Source organism: Mytilus edulis, chromosome 1, assembly GCF_963676685.1.
Source record: "Mytilus edulis chromosome 1, xbMytEdul2.2, whole genome shotgun sequence".
NCBI classification, from domain to species: domain Eukaryota; kingdom Metazoa; phylum Mollusca; class Bivalvia; order Mytilida; family Mytilidae; genus Mytilus; species Mytilus edulis.
The window spans coordinates 108,424,127-108,451,251 of record NC_092344.1 but is presented as its reverse complement, the minus strand read 5'-3'; the positions used below and the strand labels follow the sequence as shown (position 1 = coordinate 108,451,251).

At 32.8% G+C, this 27,125-nt stretch overlaps 2 protein-coding genes across 2 annotated transcripts in view; one reads left to right on the top strand and one right to left on the bottom strand.

The window, feature by feature from the left end:
• The window catches only part of LOC139520724 (uncharacterized), a 31,773-nt gene extending 22,325 nt beyond the window's left edge, over positions 1–9,448 (top strand). Inside the window, exons 7-8 of the mRNA XM_071313623.1 lie at positions 8,623–8,735; positions 9,254–9,448. Coding sequence (XP_071169724.1) covers positions 8,623–8,735; positions 9,254–9,448 — 308 coding nt within the window. The remainder of the gene's footprint in view (positions 1–8,622; positions 8,736–9,253) is intronic.
• The window catches only part of LOC139517357 (plasminogen-like), a 193,024-nt gene that overhangs the window by 66,714 nt on the left and 99,185 nt on the right, over positions 1–27,125 (bottom strand). The gene's annotated exons all lie outside the window — the stretch shown is intronic.

Below are 27,125 nucleotides of genomic sequence, written 5' to 3'. Positions count from 1 at the left end.
TGTACAAAAGCATAAAAACAATTTTAATTTGGCCTGGACTATTTCTTTGATGTACTTTCTCAAGTACTGTATGGCATCTCTATCAGCAGAAGAAATGTTTTCAAGAAATATAAGGCTTCCAAATACGTTCTTTTCAGTCGTTTTTTCCGTATTGTAAAGCTGTTGTTGTTTCGTTGGATTGATCAAGGTTCCCAAGTCCGAACAATGTACTTTTGTTGCTGAACTAGTTCTTAATGTGGAATTTCCTTTATGAGTAAAAGGTTGCAATTGTCAGGTTTTCCCATTTTTTACAAGAGTAGCTATCAAAAACATTTGCAAGGTTTATTTTGTCGATCTCTGCACAGTTTTCCAAAGCACATAACAAAGCTTCATTCTCACATGGAGTACGGTACTAAAAGGATATGATCCATAATATCCGGTTTTACCTAACCAAAAATTGCTTCTTCAAATATAACTTGCAATTGAACCATAAAAGATTTAAAGTTGTGCGCACAAGTTTAAAAAAGGTGTGCGCACAAGATTAAAAATTGTGTGCACAAGTTTAAAAGTTGTGCGCTCAAGTTTAAAAGTTGTGCGCTCAAGATTTAAAGTTGTGCGCACAAGATTTAAAAAGTTGTGCGAACAAGTTATAAAAAGTTGTGCGTACAAGTTTTTAAAAGTTGTGCGCACAAGTTATAAAAAGCTGTGCGTACAAGTTTTAAAAAGTTGTGCGCACAAGTTTTAAAAAGTTGTGCGCACAAGATTAAAAATTGTGTGCACAAGATTGAAAGTTGTGTGCACACGAGTTTAAAAGTTGTGCACACAAGTTTAAAAGTTGTGCGCTCAAAATTTAAAGTTGTGCGCTCAAAATTTAAAGTTGTGCGCACAAGTTTAAAAATGTTGCGCACAAGATGACGGTATTATGGTAACGACAACAAGAACATATCCGTCTTCACATGTGAAACAGATATTCCAATTTTTTTTTTCAATTAGTGTTAACAATAAAGTACGTCTTTGATTTGTGTCGAGCCTGCGGCACCAATGTAGCGCCAGTAGGACACAACAAAACGTCAACAGCGGCGTCGGCGTGTCCATCGTTTAGATCGTTAGCTTTCTAGTTTTTACATTTTTTTTTCTATTTCCGGACCTTTTATAGCTTACTACGGGGTACGTGTTTTGCTCATTGTTGAGAACCATACAGTCTTTTTTTAGTTAAATATAACCGAATTAAACTGTTTTGACATAATAAATGTGTAAACCTCCTTCAAAACTAGTATAGGTGTTTTCCCTCAATATCAAGAAAAAGCTTCTACAGAAAAAAAAAAAAAAAATTTGTTTTTTTACCTATAAATATACAGCCGGTCAGTATTACGCTTTTAAAATGACAGCAGCAATATCAGGCGAGACACAGGGTTCCGCGGAATATTTTACATATTTATTATAATACTGTTTCCATTTGAGAACTAAGGGGAAAAAACAGCAGGACCAAGTGGTTTGTGGATATCCCAATTATGTCCGAAATACTGTAGACGTTATAGTACTTTTTCTTATTATTGTCTGCCGTTCCCCATTTTTTTCCAAATAACTCTGAACAACCACTCGAACTCTAGCTGAATTGATAGTTGTGGTAGAGGGTTATTTTCGTGCAATGTGATGCCATTTTTATTTCACGTGCAGCCGTGAAAAAGGTTCGTTTTCGCCGTGTTTCGTGAAATCGATAAAAAGATCAACGTGCAAGAAATTTTTAATTATTCGTTCATCGTGAAATGTCAATTTTATTTCACGTTCTTCCGTGCAGATACCCCCTTTTACGCCCTTCATAAAACAAACGACATATAGAAATCTATCTAAAATTAGAACAGGGTTTTCCGAATTTGTCACTTGGTTTTACCTCATCAAGTAATGGATTAACCACATCAAAGAATGACAAGACCACATCAAAGAATGAAACGAACACATTATGTAGTGTAAAATCGTCAAATTTTGAACTATCATTACGTAATGTTAAAACCATATAAAGAATAGGCAAATCATCATTACGAAATAACAAAACCACATCATGTAATGAAACAACTACATAACGTTAAGTCACATTCACATCAAGTAATGTTAAAACCTCATTGACTAATGACACAACCACATTAGATAATGGTGAAACCACATCGAGTAATGACAAAACTACATTAAGTCAATACGAAACCATATTGTGTAAGATCGAAACATCATTACGTAATGTCAAAACCATATGAAGTAAAGACAAAATATCATCAAGTAATAGTAAAACAACATAACGTAATATCATAGTTCCACATAAGACAGCTATGGCGTTCCATACATATGCATATGTTTGTTTTAATTTGACGTTTCATATGACTTAAAAGGGACAACAACCCGACCAAAGAACACAAAACAACACAAGGCCACCAATGGGTATTTAACATATCGAGATAATTTTGCATATTTGTATATTTGATTAAAACAAGGGTTCATTTTAACGGAGCCCCTTAAGTGCCAAAGATGAAATTAAAAATATTTGTGCGCGCGACTTTAAATCTTGTGCGCACAACTTTTAGAAACTTGATCGCACAACTTTTTTGAACATGTCCGCACAACTTTTTTAATCTTGTGCGCACAACTTTCAATCTTGTCCGCACTGCTTTTGTAAACTTGTGCGCACAACTTTTAGAAACTTGTGTACAACTTTTTTGAACTTGTGCGCAAAACCTTTGTAAACTTGTGCGCACAACTTTTAGAAACTTGTGCACAACTTTTTAAAACTTGTGTGCATAACTTTAAATCTTGTGCACACAACTTTTAATCTTATGTGCACAATTTTTAATTTTGTGCGCACAACTTTTGTAAACTTGTGCTCACAACTTTAGTAAACCTGACTTTTTAAACTGTCAACATAACTGTTAGTCATATATATATATATATATATACTTGCTTGTATTTACCAGTTAATTAAAAAAAGGATGGACCTGATTTTTACTTATATTATTTTGGGAATAAATCCTAGGGATAGACATATTATACTACATTTTCTGACATTGTAGCTTATTTGAATATTAAAGCTGTTAGCCGTAGGATCATGTGAGCTATTGTCATCAATAAGCGCCAGTCGTGAGAGCCGTGGTGTATTGGTTAGCGCATCGGAATACTAACACAAAGGTTCCTGGTTCGATCCCCGTTCCGGGGAGAAAATTTCAGGAACAGAATTTTGGGCTCTCCCTAGACACCATTTGCGAGTATGGTCTTGAGAAACGATGATAGTCCGTCGGAAGGGTACGATAAATGGCTGATCTCTTGCACGTAAAAGACAACCATGTAGATTTCGAAAAAGAGCAGGCTAAAGCAGCAAACTCAACGGCAAAGTGGAAAGGGATTAATATAAGTTGTAATAACTTATTTTCCAATCCACTATAAATAAATATGTTTAAACTAAGCGCCAGTCGTCCGCCCGTCCCCAATTCACATTTTAATTTTTTCCTCTGAAACCACTGGGCCAATTCGGACCAAACTTGTTAGGGATGATCCTTGGTACAATGTATATCGCAGGGAATTCGTGGCTTTTTCTCTAGGGGTGGTCAATAGGCCTGTGGGGTCTAAGAACTTGAGGTTAACTTAAAATTAAAAAAACTTATGAACAAGCAGTAGTAATTAAGGCAGTCATAGTATCTGACTCATCAGAAAGCATGATGTTAGAAGTTTGTATTAATGAAGGTCCGGGTTCGAAGGGGTCCAAGCAACTGGGGTCCAAAGTTTAACATTACCTTTAATTTGATCTTTTTTAAAAGTCTTGTTTTTATGAACCAACAGTAGCAATGTAGTCATATTTTGCACGAAACATCAAAAGGATAGAAGACTCTATTTTGGACAAATGCAAAATATTTTCACACGAGCCAGCAATGATGAGGCAGTCATGTTTTGCATGAAGCATGAATAGAACATACATATTCAAATTTATATAAATCAATGCCTAGTAATCTTCTGGACCAGCATCTATGAGTAAAAAGCTTAGAATATTCGTTAATGTAAAAAAAAAGCTTTAAAATATGCTTTAGAACCACCATTGATAATGCAGTCAAATCTTGAATGACTAAAATTGAGAATGGAAATGGGGAATATGTCAAAGAGACAACAACCTAACCAAAGAGCAGAAAACAGCCGAAGGTCACCAATGGTCTTCAATGCAGCGAGAAAATCTCGCACCCGGAGGTGGTCCTCAGCAGGCCCCTTAATAAAATTGTTTAATACTTCAGTGAAAATGGACGCCACGCTAAACTCCAAAACATATAAATGAACTAAAATTAAAATCCCATATAAGACTAACAAAGGTCAGAGGCTCCTGACTTGGGACAAACGTAAAAATGCGGCGGGGTTAAACATGTTTTGTGATATCTCAACCCTCCCCCTATACCTCTAGCCCGCAAAGTAGAATCTCAAACGAAGTATACACGTAGTATATGAATATATATTATGAATAAATTATATCTTTTCTGAGCTGCAAGCAGTTGAAGTCCTAAGATTGAAATAGGCTCTAATTGGAGAAAAGCTATTAAAATCCTCTAGGTCTCTAGAACCAGCATATATTTTGCATTAAGCTTCACAGACAGTGTCATTTCTTTTACCTTTTCCTTTGATGTTGAAAAATATTAATCTGTTGTATAATGATCAACAGCCTTCAACCTCGACCTTAAATATTAATGCCATCAATTACTTATCAATTATGGACTTCTGACGAGGTCAATTCGTTGTTATATGTACCTGCTGGAAGCTATATCGGCAAAGAACGTAGTCCGAAGTTTATATTTTGATTTAGCAGGTCCATATATATATATATATATATATATAACAACGTATGTCGAGATAATATTTTTTTAGTCCTTAATTTTAATATAACATGTTAAATCTGTAAAAATAAATAATAAGCATGTGAAGATGTCTGTAACGTTCTCTATATAAACTGGCATATATGAGGTATTGTATGAAAAAGGCCGTTAAGAGAATGTCATCGTCTTTGATGCTGAATACGAAATAAATATTAAAGTTTTGCGACTGATATATGCACAATTGTTATATCGGCTTGTATACCTTACCACAAAATTATTTTCATTTACCTGTGTATATTATTATATATGGCGGCTTTTTGTTCAAGGTTATTGTTTTTTTTTTTATCTTGTTTAACATCTCACAGTGGTATACTACTGTTGCCTTTATTTATTCACCCCTTATTTTATTTTATTGATTTTGTATTTACATTGTATCATATATCAAATTTATTAGTTTAGTGTATGTTCACTAGTGTTAATATGTCTTTTGATTGAGTTCAGCCATTTATAGTGTGTCTTTCTATGTTGTGATGTTACACTATTGTTTCAGATAAGGGTCAAGGTTGGTACCTATTTAAACGTGTAAACCCGCTGCATTTTCTTGGACCTGTCCTCAGTCAGGAATCTGATGTTCAGAAGTTGTCGCTTGTTGATGTGGTTCATTAGTGTTTCTCGTTTCTCATTTTTTTTTAATAGATTATACCGTTTATTTTCCCGTTCGAATGGTTTTACACTAGTCATTTTTGGAGCCCTTTAAAGCTTGCTGTTCGGTGTGAGCCAAGGCTCGGTGTTGAAGACCGTACTTTGTCTATAATGGTTTACTTTAACAAACTGTGACTTGAATGGAGAGTTGTCTCATTGACCCATATACCACATGTTCTTATATCTATTGTTAAGAACTGAAATTTAGAAATCAATGCGTGCATATCCAACATTTGCAGTTAATATTTTTATTGCAATTTCAGTAAATGTTATTTGAAATAGTTACTGATAAAATCAAAATACGAGTTTTTATAAATGCGACGAACATCTTGTTGCATTATTCGCATTTATAATACAATAAAATCGTCGCAATAATTTCTAAATTTGCAGTACTTTATCAGTATTTGCGTCCTGAACTTCGAGCATTCATTGTAAATATTGAGTTTGCTTGTCTTTCGGTACTATCAATTGATGTTAGAGTACTTTTGGAGGAATTGAATACTAGTACATTCCGGTTAATTTCTACTGTTTCTGAGTGTTCGTGCGTTTTTTGGTTTGTTTTGTTTTTACATGAAACCCTTGAACAAACTATTTTCACTCTTCCGCAAATAATTTTCGTCTGTGCCAAGTCAGAAATTTGTGGTTATTGACATGTGATTGTCTCTTTAGATAATGTTGTTGCTCGACATTTTTTCAGATTAATTGCTATGTATGCCAATTTATCCACTTGTATATTTTGCAGGAGATGTTTTAAGGCTCGTCATATGGTAAATGGTTTCCAACTTTATTGGAGATCAAGTGTGAACTCCAGATGTCTAGTTTCCTAGGGGATGCATGTTGTCTTTTTGACATTACTGCATATTCCTTCTCCTTCACTTTCATTTAAAGATAAAAATGAAATAGACACAATGTGTTTACGTGTCAAAATATTTCTGGAAGAACAAGAAGGGGTTAATGAGCCAAAAACAGTCTTTTTGGTCATTTTGTTTTACTGTAGACTATAAAAGGAGGTGTCGGAAAAATAGACTGTTTGACAAATGGGGAAGTCGGACTTGTGGACTGTCGGAATATAATAGCTACGCACCCTTCTTAGCTCACAAAACTAACCAGCACATTAATAATAAAAAAGAAGATGTGGTATGATTGCCAATGAGACATCTCTCCACAAGAGATCAAATGACACAGAAATTAACAACTATAAGTCACTGTACGGTCTTCAACAATGATCAAAGCTAATACCGCATAGTCAGCTATAAAAGGCCCCCAAAATTGATCCTTATCGCCCAAACTACTTTACACAGATGTAGATTTATCGAATCTCTGTGTAGGGGTGTGTGTCTGTAATCATATAATTACTCATTGGTGTGCGTTGGTAGTCATTAAACCATTTCCTTGAGTTATAAAACTATCACACCAATGAATTAACTCAACCAATCGTTCATTAAAAATAACACATTATGATAAAATAATCAGCTTCAAAATGCCCTTGTTATCATGTAATCATGCAATCAAAAACCCTAACATAGTCTCGTATCATTATAGACATACATCAAAGTTGAGGGTAGTTTTTTTAATGATTTTCTTCACATAATGAATTTAACTACGTGTAACTGTTTCTGGTACAAATTAACTAGGCTATGAATAAAAAGAGTTAATTATGATCAACATAAATAAAAAAAAAATAAAAAAATAACTTTTGATATGCAAGCAAACATGTATCCATCAAGACTTCAATTTTTAAATGATGTCCATTATCCAAATATCATCGATAAGAAACCGTTAAATTCTGTTCTAAATGAGGGATAATTTTCGTAGCTCTTTGTTACTTCCAAAAGTTGCCCACATGAACAAGATCGTCTTGTAAAACAAACTGAATGGGATATCTGCTAGGTCTTTTAATATTAAGTCAGACACTGTACAAAAGCATAAAAACAATTTTAATTTGGCCTGGACTATTTCTTTGATGTACTTTCTCAAGTACTGTATGGCATCTCTATCAGCAGAAGAAATGTTTTCAAGAAATATAAGGCTTCCCAATACGTTCTTTTCAGTCGCTTTTTCCGTATTGTAAAGCTGTTGTTGTTTCGTTGGATTGATCAAGGTTCCCAAGTCCGAACAATGTACTTTTGTTGCTGAACTAGTTCTTAATGTGGAATTTCCTTTATGAGTAAAAGGTTGCAATTGTCAGGTTTTCCCATTTTTTACAAGAGTAGCTATCAAAAAAATCTGCAAGGTTTATTTTGTCGATCTCTGCACAGTTTTCCAAAGCACATAACAAAGCTTCATTCTCACATGGAGTCCGGTACTAAAAGGATATGATCCATAATATCCGGTTTTACCTAACCAAACATTGCTTCTTCAAATATAACTTGCAATTGAACCATTAAAGATTTAAAGTTGTGCGCTCAAGTTTAAAAGTTGTGCGCTCAAGATTTAAAGTTGTGCGCACAAGATTTAAAAAGTTGTGCGAACAAGTTATAAAAAGTTGTGCGTACAAGTTTTTAAAAGTTGTGCGCACTAGTTATAAAAAGTTGTGCGTACAAGTTTTAAAAAGTTGTGCGCACAAGTTTTAAAAAGTTGTGCGCACAAGATTAAAAATTGTGTGCACAAGATTAAAAGTTGTGTGCACACGAGTTTAAAAGTTGTTCACACAAGTTTAAAAGTTGTGCGCTCAAAATTTAAAGTTGTGCGCTCAAAATTTAAAGTTGTGCGCTCAAAATTTAAAGTTGTGCGCACAAGTTTAAAAATGTTGCGCACAAGATTAAAATTTGTGCGCACAAGATTTAAAGTTGTGCGCACAAGATTTAAAGTCGCGCGCACAAGATTTAAAGTCGCGCGCACAAATATTCTAAATTTCATCTTTGGCACTTGAGGGGCTCCGTACATTTAAGTTTTAACAGATATATTTTCAAAAAGTCAAAAGTGTCCACCGAATCATAAACACGTAAATAATCTAAAACACCGGAGACAAATCACTGATTTCCAATTATAGACCAATCTCATTATTATCAGCAGTGGGTAAAGTTTTTGAAAGAATTGTGTTCAAAAATGTATTTAATCACTTAATAGCAAACAATATTATACAAATTTCAATCAGGTTTTATTCCAGGTCATTCTACCGTTCACCAGCTAATAGAAATTTACTATAGGATATGCATGTCACTTGATGATCGCTGTATAACATCTCTTATATTATGTGCTATCTCGAAAGCTTTTGATAGGGTATGGCATAGTGGCCTCTTAATAAAACTAAAAGCGTAAGGTATTGATGGAAATCTGTATAAATGGTTTGAAAGTTATATTTCAAATAGAAAACAAAGCGTTTTTGTTTCAAATGCCTATTCAACTTTTAGTAATACTAATGCAGGAGTTCCGCAAGGCTCTGTATTCGGTCCCCTACTATTTCTTATTTATGTAAATGACATAGCTGATAATTTGACAAGTCTAACTCGATTGTTTGCTGATGATACATCTCTTTCTTATTCTAGCAATAACCCTTACACTATAGAGGATGTCTTAAATGGCGATTTAGAACAAATTTCAGTATGGTCTTGCCGTACTTCCCCAGATGATATTGAAATAGGATTTCAAAACCAATCAGTAGAATTTGTCTCCTGTCATAAACACTTAGGGATTACTTTTGATTCCAATGGTAAATTCCATACACATATAGAAAACATTTTAAAGTGTGCAAGCACAAGATTAAATGTTCTTAAAAAATTGAAATATATATTGAATAGAAATTATCTTATTTAACTATTATAAGACCCATTATGGAATATGCATGTGAGTTATGGGATGGTTGTACTCAACAAGAAGCCGACAATTTAGAACATGTTCAGTTAGAAGCAGGGAGGTTGCCCGTGTTTTCTAGTCGGGAAGCTATAGATTTTGAAACTGGCTGGCAATTGCTTGTGGACAGAAGAAAGTCCTGAAAGCTCAATATGTTCTATTCTTTACATAATGGGACTGCCCCTGATCATCTCTGTGATTTAATGCCCCCGCTTGTTGGTCAAGTATCTACCTACGATTTGCGAAACAGTAATAATTATGTAGTACCCGGTTATAGACAAGACATAACTAGAAAATCCTTTTTCCCATCCACTACTATTGAATGGAATAGCCTTAACCCCGACATACGTACGTCCAAAAATATAAATGTGGTAGAGTGTTTAGCATTAATATCTGTTTTCTTTTAGAATAATTAATATTAATTAGTAGCTTTATTATATGTATATTAAGAGTTCATCAATTCTTCTATTCTCTTATTTCTTCTTAGTACAGTTCTACTCTATTTTTCTGGTTCATGAGTCAGTCAGTCATGTGTCATATTATCTTGTCTACTATTGGTCACAGTCATTGAGTTCATAGTTTTTTGCCACTCTTTTTGATATACCTTGAGAGAAAGCTTTACATGTAGCAGCCATATTTAAAATAGTTATATAGTTTATATTCTGGACACTTATTCCATATTAATCAGGTCAGTTACTAATATTTCTAAGTCTTTAATATTTGCACAGTATTCCTTTAGTTTGAATCTGAGAGAAAATGTATTTTGAATAAGTCAGAATGATTGTGCATGAATGATAGATATTTTATTTTAAAGAAGTATTTCCATGAACTCAGAGAAATAATATATCAAAGATATATTAATGATACATGTATTGGTACAGTTATTTTATTATTATAAAAGGTCCAAAGTAATGTTTGCTGAACATTTTACTTATTGTTTATATAAATGCTATGCTGATATAGTTAGTTCATTAGACTTATGTAGGTTATATTTGTATTTTAACAGGACCAGAATATCCTCACATTATATTAATCTGGTGATGTTTCCAAATAGGAGATAGACCTTTGTACCATATACATGGTAAGATCAGTGTTACATGTATTTTTAGTTAACTGTATTGTCTGTGTTTGTCTATTTAATTTTAGTTCAGTATATGTATTGTTTGTGTCTCGTGAATAGTAGTTACCTGTATGTCAATTATTACATGTAAACATTATAGTAAGAAATTGTAGTTCATTCATAAATCTATGAATGAGTAGCGTAATACAATTGGACATATGTAGTAATTAATCCTGACTTGGTTTATAATTGAGTTTAATTGAATTCATATAATTATAATATACACTTAAATAGTATTGGTTGTATTCTTACAGAAAAGAGCTAGTTTATCGTATACTTATACTTGTACTTTAACTTTACTTTATATTCTATCTACTTTACTTTAATCTATTGATGAACTAATCTTTACTTTAGTTTTGTTCATATTTATTTATATATAGTACTTGTGTCATATTCATATATATTCATACTTGTGTATACTTATTTATTACTTTTCATCAGGGTAGATAATCTGCACTATTATTGAGTTGTCTTTCTTTGCATATTGTGTTTATCGTACTTAGGTTATTATTTTTTTTTTGGAATTAATTGTACTTTATAATTTCAGATTACTATTAGATAGTTGACTTTATTTTTTTCCCTGTATTTTGATACTTGTATTTAATCATTACACATAACTTCTTTTACAGTTGTTTAGTTACTTGGTACCAGATTTAATACTTAACTTTGATATTTCAGATCTATTAATTATTATTAAATTTCAGATTTTGATATTTTGTTTCATATTTGGACTTGAACTAATCTTTACTTTAATTTTCAGTGCTGTTCATATAGTATATATATTAGATTGCTAGCGATACATATAGTTATATCATATTGCATTGTGTTTCAGGATATGCTTACCAGATATTTGTTTTCACTTTGACTAATTTTGAGTATGAGATAAATTTATATAGATTTACCAGATAGATTTATATAGGTTTGTCAAATACATTTGTATTGATTTCAGCTATTCATTATCTTTACTTTGTATTCATTGAAGGTACTTAATATAATTTTTGTATTCATTGAAGGTACTTAACAAATTCTTGTATTCATTGAAGGTATTTAATATTATTTCTTATTCATTGTAGGTAATTAATTCTAGTATCATATTAATTTTAGGTACGTAATATATACATTTGATATTCATTTTAGGAATTTAATCACATTCTTTATTGTAGGTGATTAACATTCATTTGCTATTTCTTGTAGGATACTCATATTTTCTTTATTTATTGTAGATACTTTGTTTTTTTTGTAGGTGCTAATATTTATTATATTTCTTGTAGATATAGGATATCTTATTATACATTCATTCATATTTTGACATCATGGCCGATGAGGAATATCAACAGCTTGTCGACACCTTAAAGGAAATGAATATAAAACCAAAGGCCGATACACCTGAGGCATTACAACAATGGATTGAGGCTTACGCATTAGAAACACTACAGATGGGAAAACAGACGCAACCTATTAAGAAGGAACCATCAACAACAACGTCATCCCATTATACTCAGCCGCCTACAATCAACCTTTTCTCTGGTAGTGGTGAAAAGAAAGGAGGTGAAACAACATACGAACTTTGGAAATATGAAGTACTTGGACTCATGAAGGATAAGATCCACTCAGAGGAAGCTATTATCCAAGCCATACGTAGAGCTTTGCGTGGGGAAGCAGGATTAGTAGCAATGCGTTTAGGAACAGATGCATCATTAACTGAGATCATGAGCAAGATGGAAAGCGTTTTTGGCAATGTAGATGAACTAGAAACTATCATGGGTGACTTCTACAATGCAAAGCAGAAGGAAACCGAGGATGTTTCAGCATGGAGTTGTCGCTTGGAAGGAATACTTGATAAAGCCATCCATTCAGGGAAAGTCAGTAAGCCACAAGCAGATACCATGATGCATGACATGCTTTGGAAAGGACTTAGACCAGATATAAAGCATATTAGCCACTATGAGAAGGAACGCTTTAAGACATTTGATCATTTGCGTGTAGCTTTGAGAAAGATTGAGAAAGAACATAATCTGGATGAACTACCAAAGGTGAAAGCAACATCAAAACAGGCCATTGCTAATGACATGAATGAGAAAGAGGAGGAATCTGAACTTGTTACAACACTGAAGCAGATAAACACACGACTTGAACACTTAGAATCTAGACAACATAATAAGCAACAATTTGAAGATCAATCAAATCAACAACAACAAGACACACAACCACAACCGTGCCAAGAGACTTTTAATCAGTTTAGAGGTAGAGGATATAATAGAGGTGGTAGAGGAAATAGAGGTTATGATAGAGGTTATGGAAGAGGTTATGGCAGAGGTTATGGTAGAGGTAATGGCAGAGGTTTTGGTCAGAATCAACATCAGTCTACTCAACCGATTACATGCTACCGTTGTGGAAGAGACTCGCACATTGCCAGAGGATGCCGAGCCAACACTGATGTCAACGGCAAACCTTTAAACTAGATGATGTCATCGACAAGGGGCAGCCGATCGACATGAACATACAAAGCCCTATACAACAGAATTTATGCAAATCAACAATACCACCAGGACTTTGTGGACAACCAACAGAATCAAAAATTATCATCAATGGCATTGAAACTTCTTCTCTTCTAGATACAGGATCCACTGTTTCAACAATAGCTCATGAATTCTACACTCAACACTTTACTGACACACCACTCAAACCTTTAGAACAGATTATCAGCATTGAATGCGCAGATGGAAATTCATTACCGTACCATGGATATATTGAGGCCAACATTCAACTGAAAGAAACCGATCAGCATTATCCAACCATACTACTTGTTGTACCTGATAGTCCGTATCACTCCAAAGTTCCAGTTCTGTTGGGAACAAATATACTGACAACCATCATGGATGATTACAAAGATAGATTTGGCAACCGATTTCTTCAGACATCAGATTTAACAACACCCTGGTATTCTTCGTTTAGATGTATACTATTGAGAGAAAAAGAACTTAAAAAGATGAAAAACAGATTAGCATTAGTTAAATCAGCTGAATATGAAAGAGTCATTATACCACCAAACAGTCAGATATCCATCAAAGCTATGACAACCAAAGAACTACCTTACCACTCCACATCTGCTATCACGCAGCAAACAAAGTCATCTATATTACCATCAGATTTAGATATTGAACCATCAGGGTTCTTGTGGCGAATTATCTTGTCTACTATTGGTCACAGTCATTGAGTTCATAGTTTTTTGCCACTCTTTTTGATATACCTTGAGAGAAAGCTTTACATGTAGCAGCCATAAATAAAATATCTATCATTCATGCACAATCATTCTGACTTATTCAAAATACATTTTCTCTCAGATTCAAACTAAAGGAATACTGTGCAAATATTAAAGACTTAGAAATATTAGTAACTGACCTGATTAATATGGAATAAGTGTCCAGAATATAAACTATATAACTATTTTAAATATGGCTGCTACATGTAAAGCTTTCTCTCAAGGTATATCAAAAAGAGTGGCAAAAAACTATGAACTCAATGACTGTGACCAATAGTAGACAAGATAATATGACACATGACTGACTGACTCATGAACCAGAAAAATAGAGTAGAACTGTACTAAGAAGAAATAAGAGAATAGAAGAATTGATGAACTCTTAATATACATATAATAAAGCTACTAATTAATATTAATTATTCTAAAAGAAAATAAATATTAATGCTAAACACTCTACCACATAAATATTTTCAAACGAAAGATGAAGTCTAAATGGATACAGCCACCTTCCTTTTTTAGTTGTGGGGATAGAAAACTTAATATCATTCATACACGTTTGAGAAATATGTGCAGTTCTCTAAATTCAGATTTACATCGTGTTAATATTAAACCCAGTCCCGCATGCAGCTTTGGCCAGCCTGTTGATGATAGTATACACTATTTTATAGAGTGTGCTTTTCACAACGAAGCAAGAGAAATACTGTTTTCAAAATTAGAAAGATATGCTATATCCATTGAGCTTCTATTAGCTGGTGACGGTGACCTTTCTTTTCAGCAAAACAAAGACATTTTTGAGTCCGTACAGTCTTATATGAGAATAACACAAAGATTTAAAACAATCAATACACATTCTAAATTTCTACTTTACAACCTTTCACTCCAGTCCAGTTGTTTCATTATTATTCCTTATTATATTGTATTTTTTTTTTAATTTTCATTTCTAATTTTCGTTTGTAGTATGTAAATACATGCATTCTTACTGTGTTTTTTCGTCATTATCTAATGTATTTTGTGTTTATATTTATATTGGGAGAGGACGTCTCTAATGTTGTTATAACTTGTGTCCAATCCCTTTTGCTACTTTGGCAAATAAAATATGTTTAAACTAAATCTAAAACATCAACAGAATTTTTGACACTCTTTACAATGTTAATTCAACGATTGTCATATGCTTTTTACAAAACGTTATTGATATGTTCTTAACTGTTTTAAAAACATTAGTTGTAGAACACTTATATGAGGTCGAGATGAAACGATAGTTTAAGGGACTCTTGTGTAATGTAGGTAATAATAACATAGTTCGGACTTTTAAATTTTCAAAAGAAGCATTATGCTTAGATGTGATAATGACAAGATTGATTGATAGATGAGTCTTTGCGGAGCGCGCTGACCGCAATGCATATTGATATATGAATTAATTTTTTAGAACTTACGAGTAATGTTTACGTCATACCACCTCACATTTTTGGTTGCGTGTCAGTCAAGACGAACATAAACCCACCACAACATTGTTGGCTGCTTTGTGGCGACACGAACACAACACTCGTTGCGAGTACTTGGAGCTTGTTTCCTATTCTAAGATAGGTGTATCTTGTACCCATATATGTAGTTCTTAATCATTTTCAGACAATGATAATCGAATATCGACAATGTTCATACATTTACTTAAACATCAATCAAGATTGTTTTCAAATGACCTGACGACACTGCTTCTTATCTATTTTAGATAATTGACGACTTTTTAGTCCTATTATTCTGAATGTTTTGAACACTGTCCTAAACGATGATGAGGTCGTAACATGGCTTTATGGATTATGTATTAACTTCTGATTCACAGTCTCAAGTTGGCAGGTGAAACAGAAGTATTTATTTTACCGGGGAAAAGGTTGTTTTTTTGTAAGTGGACATGACTACACATTCTACTGACCATATATTCCCAATCTAAGGAATAAATCCGGTATAGAAAAATATATCAGTTAACAAACAGGTGAAAATGAATTTGTTTTTTAATTCTTTATACACTGCCTGATAAAAGACATCAAAACACCAGTGGCCTTATGTTTATAACAGAAAAAGTAAGCGATCAACATACATATTCAAATTTATTTATGACAATTTCTGACAATTTCATAAGGAAAGTACTTCAGTTTGCAGTGTATGTTGGTTCAGTGGTAGTGTTAGAAAGTGCCCAAGTTCTTAAAAGCTATTATTACCACTAAGGCTAAGGAAATATTATCGTTCCACTGGAAGAAGCGGTTTTTTTTTGCACCAATATTGCACCCAAAATATGTAATTATAAACAAGCATCGTACGGCCTTCATTTAGAACAATACATAAAACACCCTCTGGCATTAGGCTTATAATTACAGCCCCACTGGCCATGTAATTACTGGGAACCAAACATAATTCCACATGAAATTTCCAAAAGGTGATTTCACATAGTCCTAAGTTCAGAGAACTCCAACACATTAATTGGAACCACAACTTCAAAATTATTATGGATTCCCATGAGGACTACACCAGAGCACGGGTTAAACGAGAAGAAGTTGAACTGGACACTGTGTCAGAATGGGTTAAAACATTATGTTCTCTGGTAAAACGTCGTATTTTTTTGGTAAAACGTCGTATTCATAATTTGAAAAACTGTGTGAATGATCGAGCAAAGTTCGTTTTCGGAGACAAAGTTGCCGTGAAATGTCTAACATCTCTTCACGATAAGTATGTTGTTGTTCCTGTGGACAAAGCTTCAAATAATATTGTCTTTGTATGTAAATCGAACTACTACGAGTGTCTTGTAAAAGAATAGGAATAAATGAACACTCAGGTAATTCCACATACAAAGACATATCGAGTGTCAAGGATGAGATTTTGACGAATCACAAGTCCTTCATAATTTCAATGAACATAGCACTGAACAACAAATCGGAAGACTTACCTTGTTTGTATTGGATAAGCTTCACAAAATTCCGTACAAACAACAGTACATTGCCGGCTCATCTGCATTTTCGACCAAGGAATTAGATTAAACAAAATTCTGTCCACCGTGTAAGAGGATGAAAATGTTTACTCACGTTGTGGTATTAACATATGTGGATTATAGAAAATTTTAAAGAACTTCCAAATAATGTTAAATATCGATCTTTTTCTTAAATTAGTTCTATCAAAAAGAAAACGCCTGTACCAAGTCAAGAATAAGAGAGTTGTTATCCTTTTGTTTGATGTTTGAGCTTTTGATTTTGCCATATGATTAGGGACTTGCCTTTTTGAATTTTCCTCGGAGTTCCGTTTTTTTGTGATTTTACTGTTTTCTTATAGAGTAAAAACTATGTAATATGTAAAACTTGGAATAATTTGAACATATCAGTTCGAAATGTAGACTCGTTATCAAAATTCAAAGTAGAAATAAAACACTACGACATTCGAAATGAGAATCAATCTAACTTAAAACATTATTTATATGGTCCAAGAAAATTGAACATAATATTAACCCAATTTAGATGTTCGGCATCGTTCTTGAATTGTGACTTGTTTAGAGCTAACATTATATCTGATCCAACATGTAAATGTGGTTTGGATATTGAGGACATGCACCATTTTTTCTTTGATTGTCCTTTCTATCTAAATGAAAGGGCTATTCTGTTTAATGGTCTCAGCTGGCTTCCCGAAGGCTGCGATTTGGACTTAACACTACTGGTTTTTGGAAAAGACACTCTTTCCTATGATCAAAATATGCAAATTGTTAAACAAGTATTCAATTTTATAAAGAGATCAAAACGATTCCTCGTAGTATAGTATCAACATAGGTAAAACACACATCATCATCATTATCATCATCAACCTAATCTCTGTCGTTCTTTCCTCATTCCCTCTACTTTTTTCAGTATAGATAAGTTATATTTATGTTGTTTATATTATATGATGCATGCTCACGTTCAATTTGTATTGTTATATATATTGTATTGTGGAGAAGACTTTATAAGTATGTTTTACTTGTGTCTGATCCTTTTTCGCTTTGAGCAAATAAAATATGTTCAAACTAAAAACTAGTCAAAGACACAAACCCAAGACAGAAAACTGAAAACTTAGCAACACGAGCCTCACTCTCAGGCGAGGTGATCTCGCAGGGCTAGCAGATTGTGCTTCATATACCGCCCGTCCAATGAAAACTCCTTTTCCTCCAACCAGACACACATACGATAACATCTGTCGTGCAGATATAATTGAAAAATAACAAATGTACGTAAAAGTGTAATGTACGTGCACCCTCATGTTTGAAAAAATTACTATACACAATATGTGTTTGCGTCTCAACCCACGCGCACAAATGACATTGTGTGTTGTCTGAGAAGGCCAGTCTGATTTATACAAAACAGGAAACAGATAACAAAGGAATTCATTATCGAAAATAAACTGCCAATGTCTTAGTGAAAAAAAGAACAACAACAGTTTACAAAACCCAACATAGAAAACTAAAGACTGAACTGCATAAAAACGGGGGTTATCTCATATGCTAAGGAGGGTTAACAGATCCTGCTGCAAATATGGCGTCCATCGTATTTGGCATAACTTTTTGGAATTTTGGATCCTCAATGCTCTTCAACTTTGTATTTGTTAGGCTTTATAAATATTTTGATATGAGCGTCACTGATGAGTCTAATGTAGACGAAACGCGCGTCTGGCGTACTAAATTATAATCCTGGTACCTTTAATAACTAGTGGGCACAAACCCGGTAATAAGTGTTATCAGTAGGAACCATTCAAGGAAACAGAGGATGGGATTGTGTTAAAGACGATTGGAACATACACTGAGTCGTCATTTGTAAATAAGATAATCCATAGGAAAATCATGATTTGAAACGCAATACTTTTAAATTTGAAAAAAATATACAGCAAAAATGAACTTTTTTTTTTTCTAAATTCACGAACATTTGATGAATATGAGTTATTTCTAAAAACAAAATACATAAATTTATAGGATACTAATGTTGAAAAGAAATTACAAAGAATTTCACAAAAAGACAGCTAGCTTGTGTTAGTCTTATAAAACAAAAATGTTATGTATTTCTGTCGAAAGGAAAATACTATCACAAATCCGAATTTTGAGAAATATCTGAAATTTCGATTTTTTACTTATGGTTTAAATATATTCATTATGACATAATATATATATTTACAAAGTTTTATCGCTATACGTGCCGTAATAAAGGAGAAATTCAATAATTAATGAAAAAATATTAACTACTTTCTGTAGGTCGTGACGTTTTCTCCTGGGTTTTACATGCCGGGATTTAAAATACAATCATTAAAAGTCTAAATTATTACACCAGGGTTTTCGATATCACAAACTAGTCAAAACATTTACTAAATTTTATCATCGGTATAAAGACATCATTCGTAAATATAGCTCAACATGCAGACTTCTAATACGTTCAGGTATTTCACATCCAATTTTTTATGGAAATATTCTTTATAAAGCACAAAGGTGTCAGTATTCACCTCAGAAACTTACAAAACCTTTGAATAGACTTATTAAGATAGCACAATACAAAGATTTTTTCACTCCCAATCAGACAACTTTAAACTGATGTATTCATTTCATCCTTCTTTATATTTTACAAATGAGGTACCAAAAGAAAGAAGAAAGATTAATCTTTCAAATTGTGATAATTTCATTATGACATAATTATTACATAATTAATTATTATGTAATTAGTTGCTATATTGTGATGTTCACACTTGAATGAATTTAGCGTCTTTGTTCTTCATAGCATCCCAAAATATTTTATAGATTCGTGTACAACACAGCTTGACCTCCAAAACTGTGTCTCAGATTTCCAAAAACATCAATAGAACAAATTTTATACCCAATTGAATTTAGTGTTCTCTTATGAATTGATTCTGCAAAGTTCATTGAAGATTTATGAGAGAATGAAATACAATAGGAAAAATCTGAGACACAGTTTTGGAGGTCAAACTGTGTGGTGCAAGAATCTATAAAATATTGTGGGATATAATTACGATACTGTTACAGTTGTCAAGTCATTAAAGATTGCTTATTTTGGCGTTAATATTGAGTCACTGATAAGGTCTTTGCATCGGAACTAAACACATTTATTCTAAAAACAGTTGTTGGCATGACACGGGTTATGTTCTTCTCATATATGTTATGATGGTATGATACTAAACCCCTAACGGGAAGGATTGTGCCTGATGTTCATATGATGAAATCATAATCTTTCAGTCAGTTTAATTGAAGTCTGGAGCTGGCATGTCAGTTTACTGCTAGTAGTCTGTTGTTATTTATGTATTATTGTCATTTTGTTTATTTTCTTTGGTTACATCTTCTGACATCAGACTCGGACTTCTCTTGAACTGAATTTTAATGTGCGTATTGTTATGCGTTTACTTTTCTACATTGGTTATAGGTATAGGGGGAGGGTTGAGATCTCACAAACATGTTTAACCCCGCCGCATTTTTGCGCCTGTCCCAAGTCAGGAGCCTCTGGCCTTTGTTAGTCTTGCATTATTTTAATTTTAGTTTCTTGTGTGCAATTTGGAAATTAGTATGGCGTTTATTATCACTGGACTAGTATATATTTGTTTAGGGGCTGAAGGACGCCTCCGGGTGCGGGAATATTTCGCTACATTGAAGACCTGTTGGTGACCCTCTGCTGTTGATTTTTATTTGGTCGGGTTGTTGTCTCTTTGACACATTCCCCATTTCCATTCTCAATTTTATTGGTTTTTAACTATATTTTAACGTAATCGTAAGCGCGCCGATGACTAATGCTATATCTAATAACCATCCGATAATAAGAAAATAAAACGCACAGACGTGCAGTTGGACACATTCAAGAGATAATTTTTCTATATTTCCCTAAATATTTCGATTTATTTTTGTAGACAGCACAAGAAATTTTTATTATTATTATTTTGCTTTAATATATGCTTTCTTCTTCTTTGTATGAGCTTCCTATAGACAGGAACACCTCTAATGATATTAGAGTATATATGAGGGTAATTTTGTGGATAATTTTTTTTGTTTTTGTTTCTTTACAACTATGTACAGCAAATTATGTGTATGTTTGTTATTATATGTACTTTTTGGTTTTGTTGTGTCTTTTAAAGTTATATATACAGATATTGCTTTTTAACTGGTTTATTATCATATGCTTATCTTATTTACATGTGTCAATGATGTGTTTTTCCTATTCATGCAAGTGACAATAAAATTACCTATATAATAGATGCTTACATGGGTGTAATTTACATAGGGAGTTTATGATGTTAAAAGAAAAAAGAAAACTTGTTAAAATATCAACATAGTAGCCAATGCTATCAATGCTTTCATACTGATAAAGTGAATAAATTGAAGTATATAACTTTAAACTGTTTTAAGACAATATATAGGTTTACGCTTATTGACCTTTTACTATCTACGTTATTACTAGGTTGATGCGATGTGTGTATTATTCTCCGACAATACTTGTGAAGGTAAAATGTTATTTGCAGATTGGTAATAAGCTTGGCCTCTAGGGCACTCCGTGCCAGGTGCGACTGTCTATTCGGATCAGTGGATTACAAGACAGGAGGTCCCGTTTAATACACAAATTTAAAATACATTGATTTTCAAGGTTTTGACAAATACAAGTGAATCGCCGTGGAATTATTTAATTATATTATATTTGATGCTATTATTTTATTTGAATTCAAATAAGTAACTAAACTAAAAAATGAACCGGTTAAAGTATGGGAATTAAATTTAGTTTTCGGAATAAAATGATATACACTCTTATGATTTATTTATGTTTTGTTTAAAAAAAAAAGGGAAAATAGAACTAGTTTTACAAAAGCATTTTAATTGTCTTATAAAGGCAAAAAATGTACGGGAACACTTAAATTTAGACATTTGAAAGCCATGATCAAAGAAAGGTGTACCTGTATTACATTTGTACTTCTAGCGTTTGGCATTAGATTTTAGCTGAGACTATTATAACACAGTCTCAGATTTAAGTGAGGTCGGAAGGGTTTATCTTATAAAAAATAATTATCTGATATCATTTGGATTATGGAAGGAGCTATCCCATAAAAATACATCAATTTATTACCAATACATTCGAGATCAAAGGTTGTTAATTTTGCTTGTCATGTTAACTTTTACTCACATATTTTTATATTTTGATTTGAGCGTGCTTGTTTTTATGTAGGCACTTAAAGTTAACCATCGAGGGACGTTAACTACCGAGGTTAGTAACGAATATTCATCTTTACCGGATGATTGACAGCGATGTAAATAAAAACATGAGAGTGATTACCGTGTGTCAACGTCATATCAAATTAATTCAATTTAATTGTTAGAAATACTGTTTTCTGCTGAAAATTAAAAAATAAATAAAATTGAATTGAATTGAATGTAATTTAGCTATGTACAATACAGTAAATATTAGCAATTAAAATTAGACGGTAGACAAGCATATTTTGCCTATTGATTCTTTTTTGCATGCCTATTTGGTGATATTATAATGCACTAATTGTTTTGATACTGTTTAATGTTTATTCACACAGGATCATACAGTTCGAGCTAACTATTTTCTGTACCATAGCTATTACTAATGTAACGGTGATGCTGAGATAATCTCCCTTTGTTAGAATATGGGATGACGCAAAATGAACTATATCACTGTGCACGTGTCGAGATTACCGCTGGATTACGACGTTCCTAAGTTTGTACATTACCATTGGCGACGTTGGCGACTTCAGTGACGTCGCCGTGGGTTCTTTGAGTTGTTATTAAAAGTTATGGCTGAACAGACGTGTTTGTTTATATTAGCGAAAATATCATACTTTTAACCTCCACAGCACGAACGGAATAGCAAAGTGAATATATAAAACAAACTGTATTGGGATGATTTGGTAAACGTTTATCCAACTTACTGGATATTTTATGGAAGATTTTGCCATTTGTATAGAGGAATTATATCTTTTCAAATGAACTTGGGAGAATAATACACTAATTATAGATTTTTTTGCAACTTTTACGAACTGATGTTGTCAAATATACATCAAATTCATAGTCATTGAATGTAAATTTGTTGCGTGCAATTGTTAAATATTTAATGCGATTAGTGTCATTATAGCCTGTAATGAGATTTTGATTACAACGATTAAGAAAAAATCCTGATCAATTCAAACTTAATATTTCAAAATGCGAGTCTTAATTATGCTTTCGGGTCGATCCGGCCCCACGTCGATCCGGCCCAAGTCGATCCGTCCCACGTCGATCCGGCCCCACGTCGATCCGGCCCATATATGTAAAGTCGATCCGGCCCCAATAAAAAAATTATTACTAAGGAATAAAAAGAAATATATATTAATTGTAATTCAGAAATGTTTATTATTTTTATTATAATGTTAAAGGTGTACGGTAAAAAAAGTAAAAAAGGCCTTTGAAAAATATGTTCTTTAGATAAGTATAAAACAACTAGGTTGATTATGTCTTTATTACAAGTTTTCAAGATTATTGGGTATAATTATATTAAAACGTATATAAAAGAATTCAGGCATCAACATTAAACATGCCGATCCCCAAGCTGATACATATAAACTTTAGTTTTCTTTTTAAGTTCTTAAAATTTCTAAAATTGAGAAATGTTGTTTGATTTGCCGAATCCTTTCTATAAAAGAGTGCTGATATTATATTTTAGAGAGTGAAAACGTGCATTAAATGTCATTGTTTTGTTGTTTTCTTGCAATAAAGAATAATGGATACTCATATGACTTTTTTTTTATCCACACACTACATGCACTATTCAAAATATTGTCAAAATAAGAAGAACCAGAAGATCAAACTATAAAGACCTTGTTGAAAAACAGATTACGTAACTTTAATTAATCAGCATTGGATTGAATTAAGTGATTACGAGTGGCATTACCTTAGTTCACAATCATCAGCCAACTGTTGAATAAACAAACCAATTATAGACTAATAATTTAATTAATCAAGTCATTATTATGCGTTAAATTTTATAGGTCCGTTGGACTGTAAATATTTATTTAGCTATTCTGTGTGTGAACTGAATAAAATAAAAATCGCCATGAAATTCAAAGTAAAAGTTATCATGGAAAATAACTTCATAATTTAAAAATGTAGAAACTGCAATACAACCAGACACAATAACACTAATTTTCGTATGGATTTAAAATAGTTCGTTAATTGGTACTCCAATACTTCACTGACCTGTTGTCACCATCATCGATCGGACACTTTTTCACGGCCGATACTCGGCTAACCGAGAGTTTGGTCGGTTAATCTATATTGAGTATGCGGCTATATCGGCGGTTGGTCTGTTAATCGGGTTGGCTAAAGTCTGTTAATCAGGTGTTATCGAGAAAATCATTGCAAGGTCAGTATGTTTCATTGTATAACTTTTTAATTATATTTATATCATAAAAACTATTCATGTCTGACAAAACGATTTGGAATACTGAATCCAGTGGTGTAATTATTTTTTTTCTAGCTTCAATAAACGATCTATAAAATGAAAAGGCGAGTTACTCATCAGTAAATTTATACACATTTTACACACACAAAATGTACACAAAAATGACAAGTTGGTTGAGTTTACTTGCATGCAATATTTTGAACATCGAAAAAAAGACAGGCATTATGTTTGTTTACCATATTAACATCAATATGTGAAAAATCTACACGAAAAACTGTATTTTGGTGACATAAATCAATTTTTGATAAAAATGTGGTCTGTTAATGGGTCGGATGTATAAAACTCGGTCTGTTAATTGGTCTGTTAAGAGTTATGAATGACATTACAAGCATAATTTAATTGCTATATGGGGTGTTATCTGAATAAAGGGATAGACTCAAGATTGGTGGCTAGAATATATGGAGACAACACATGAACAAGTTTAGACAATGGAATCTGAAAATTGATAGAAATGGTTTCAAAAAGTGTAATATCAAAGTAATATTAATTTTATCAAATAATGGTCGCATATATCATGTGGATTCTGTTTCATTGCTATGAATGGCACCAATTTGTCATTTACATAGGTAACAAGTATATAAATCAGAGATAAACTTCGTAATGTTACAAAACATCAGTAAGTAAAATTGTTTTTTTTCTTCTAAATTTCAGTATGAAGAGAAAACATAGAAATTACAATAATAGAAAATATAGATGGAAGAAATCAAAAGCTAATTCATCTGATGCTCAACCTGATTTCACCGTTCTTGAAGATGATGATGATGATGATGATGATGATGATGATGATGATGATGATGATGATGATGATGATGATGATGATGATGATGATGATGATGATGATGATGATGATGATGATGATGATGATGATGATGATGATGATGATGATGATGATGATGATGATGATGATGATGATGATGATGATGATGATGATGATGATGATGATGATGATGATGATGATGATTTGATGATGATGATGATGATGATGATGATGATGATGATGATGATGATGGCGTCCGTAAAATTTACGAAGGGATGATTTCAACTTCACCATTTGGAACTCTTGGTTTAATAGCTTCCTTGTGAGCAGTAACCCTCTATCAAGAAAATCATGATAGGAAATGCAAGCACGGGAATATCGTATCAATTGGGAGATATATACCCCGTATGCAGGTGCTGCTGGAATGTTGCTACTTAGAAATGGAAAGTTCACAATTGGAAAGCTGAAATCATCTCTTTTGTCGTAAAGTTTTGTTTTCAACCGACCCTGATTGTCAATTTCTAGATGTAAGTCAAGATATGAAGCCGACTTAACTGTATCTGTAGTATCCCTTATCTCCAATTCGATGGGATAGATGCGTTCCACATAGTCACCAAATTTTGAATTGTTTAGTGAAAGAACGTCATCTATATAGCGGAAAGTAGAGTTAACGGATCTTGCTAACTTCTTATCTTTCTTCCTAAGAAGTTCCTGCATGAAGTCAGCCTCATAATAATAAAGAAACAAGTCGGCAAGTAGAGGGGCACAGTTTGTTTCCATTGGGATGCCGACAGTCTGTTGAAAAACACGTCCTCCGAACGTTACAAATATGTTGTCATGTTGTTGTTATAAGACTCTCTACATTGTAAGTTTATTTCTAGTAATGAATGTTCATAATATACAGATAAACGCTTACATTATTGAAATTAATAGAAAAAAAATGTGCTTTTTGGGGAAAAAAAGCAGGAGCAGGGCTAGAAAAACAATGGTCCTGTCCCAAAGTACCTATAACTTTTGATACCTTTTCTGAAATTTCCCAGTCATAAAATCTTTTACAAAAATTCATCAGGTGACCGTCACTAAGTATATTAAATAGAGAGGATCTATATGATATATCAATGACCACCGTGGATTGATTAGTGAACAAAGAATTGATAGTAAAAAGCAAATACACTTTATTTTCGCAGATTTAAACGATTTCGCGGGTGTGTTTTAGTAGATATATGTAAATATATAAACAAAATCAAAAGCGTCTGATTTGTGGGTTTCTTCTGTATAACTGATGAAACATTTATTTATTATTCAATATAAACTAATTTTTATTTAAAAATAAAATGTAACAAGTTTACTATCGCCTATTTTTTATATAATATTTTTTAGATAATATAAAAACACACAGGAACAAATTTACTGTCAAATTTTATAAAGACACCATATTATTACAAAACAAACAACCCAATAATTAATAAAAATAAAAAGTTGGCTAAATGAAAATGCCTTATTTTAAAAAGTTGGATAAATGAGAAGACACCTTTATTATGGGGCCGGATCGACTTGGGGACGGATCGACGTGGGCCGGATCGACTTGGGCCGGATCGACTTTGAGCCGGATTGACTTGGGGCCGGATCGGTTTGGGGCCGGAACGACCGGATACCTTAATTATTGTCGCAATAATAAAAACCTCGCATTAATTTCTGAATTTACAGACATCTGTACCGTGAGCGTACCGTGATCTGTTAAAGGTTTTTTTTTATAGTTAATTCCGGTGTCACTTTGTCTCTTTTAGAGAGTTGTCTCACTGGCAATCATGCCATATCTTTTTTTTATATAATAAAACAAAAACCTGAACGACTTTACATCATAAATTAAAATGCAACCTAGTCGTGATGGAGGCAGAGTCAAATGAACAAATGGACTAGATGAAACTGAACGAAAAAAGAAAGAAAACACCAATTTGATCTGATACGAGAAAAGATTATATTTGCTTCGGCTTTTTCCATTTGCGCCAATCTTCACTTAATTAGCGCCTATTTTTTTTTTATTTCTTTGCGCCAAATGTATTTTCTTCATTTGCACAAATTAACAGGTAGACACAAGTCATGAGGCATATAAAATGTATAGAATTTATTTATATAATAACAAAAATATTCCTTCTGGCCTTTTGCCACCTGCCACTTG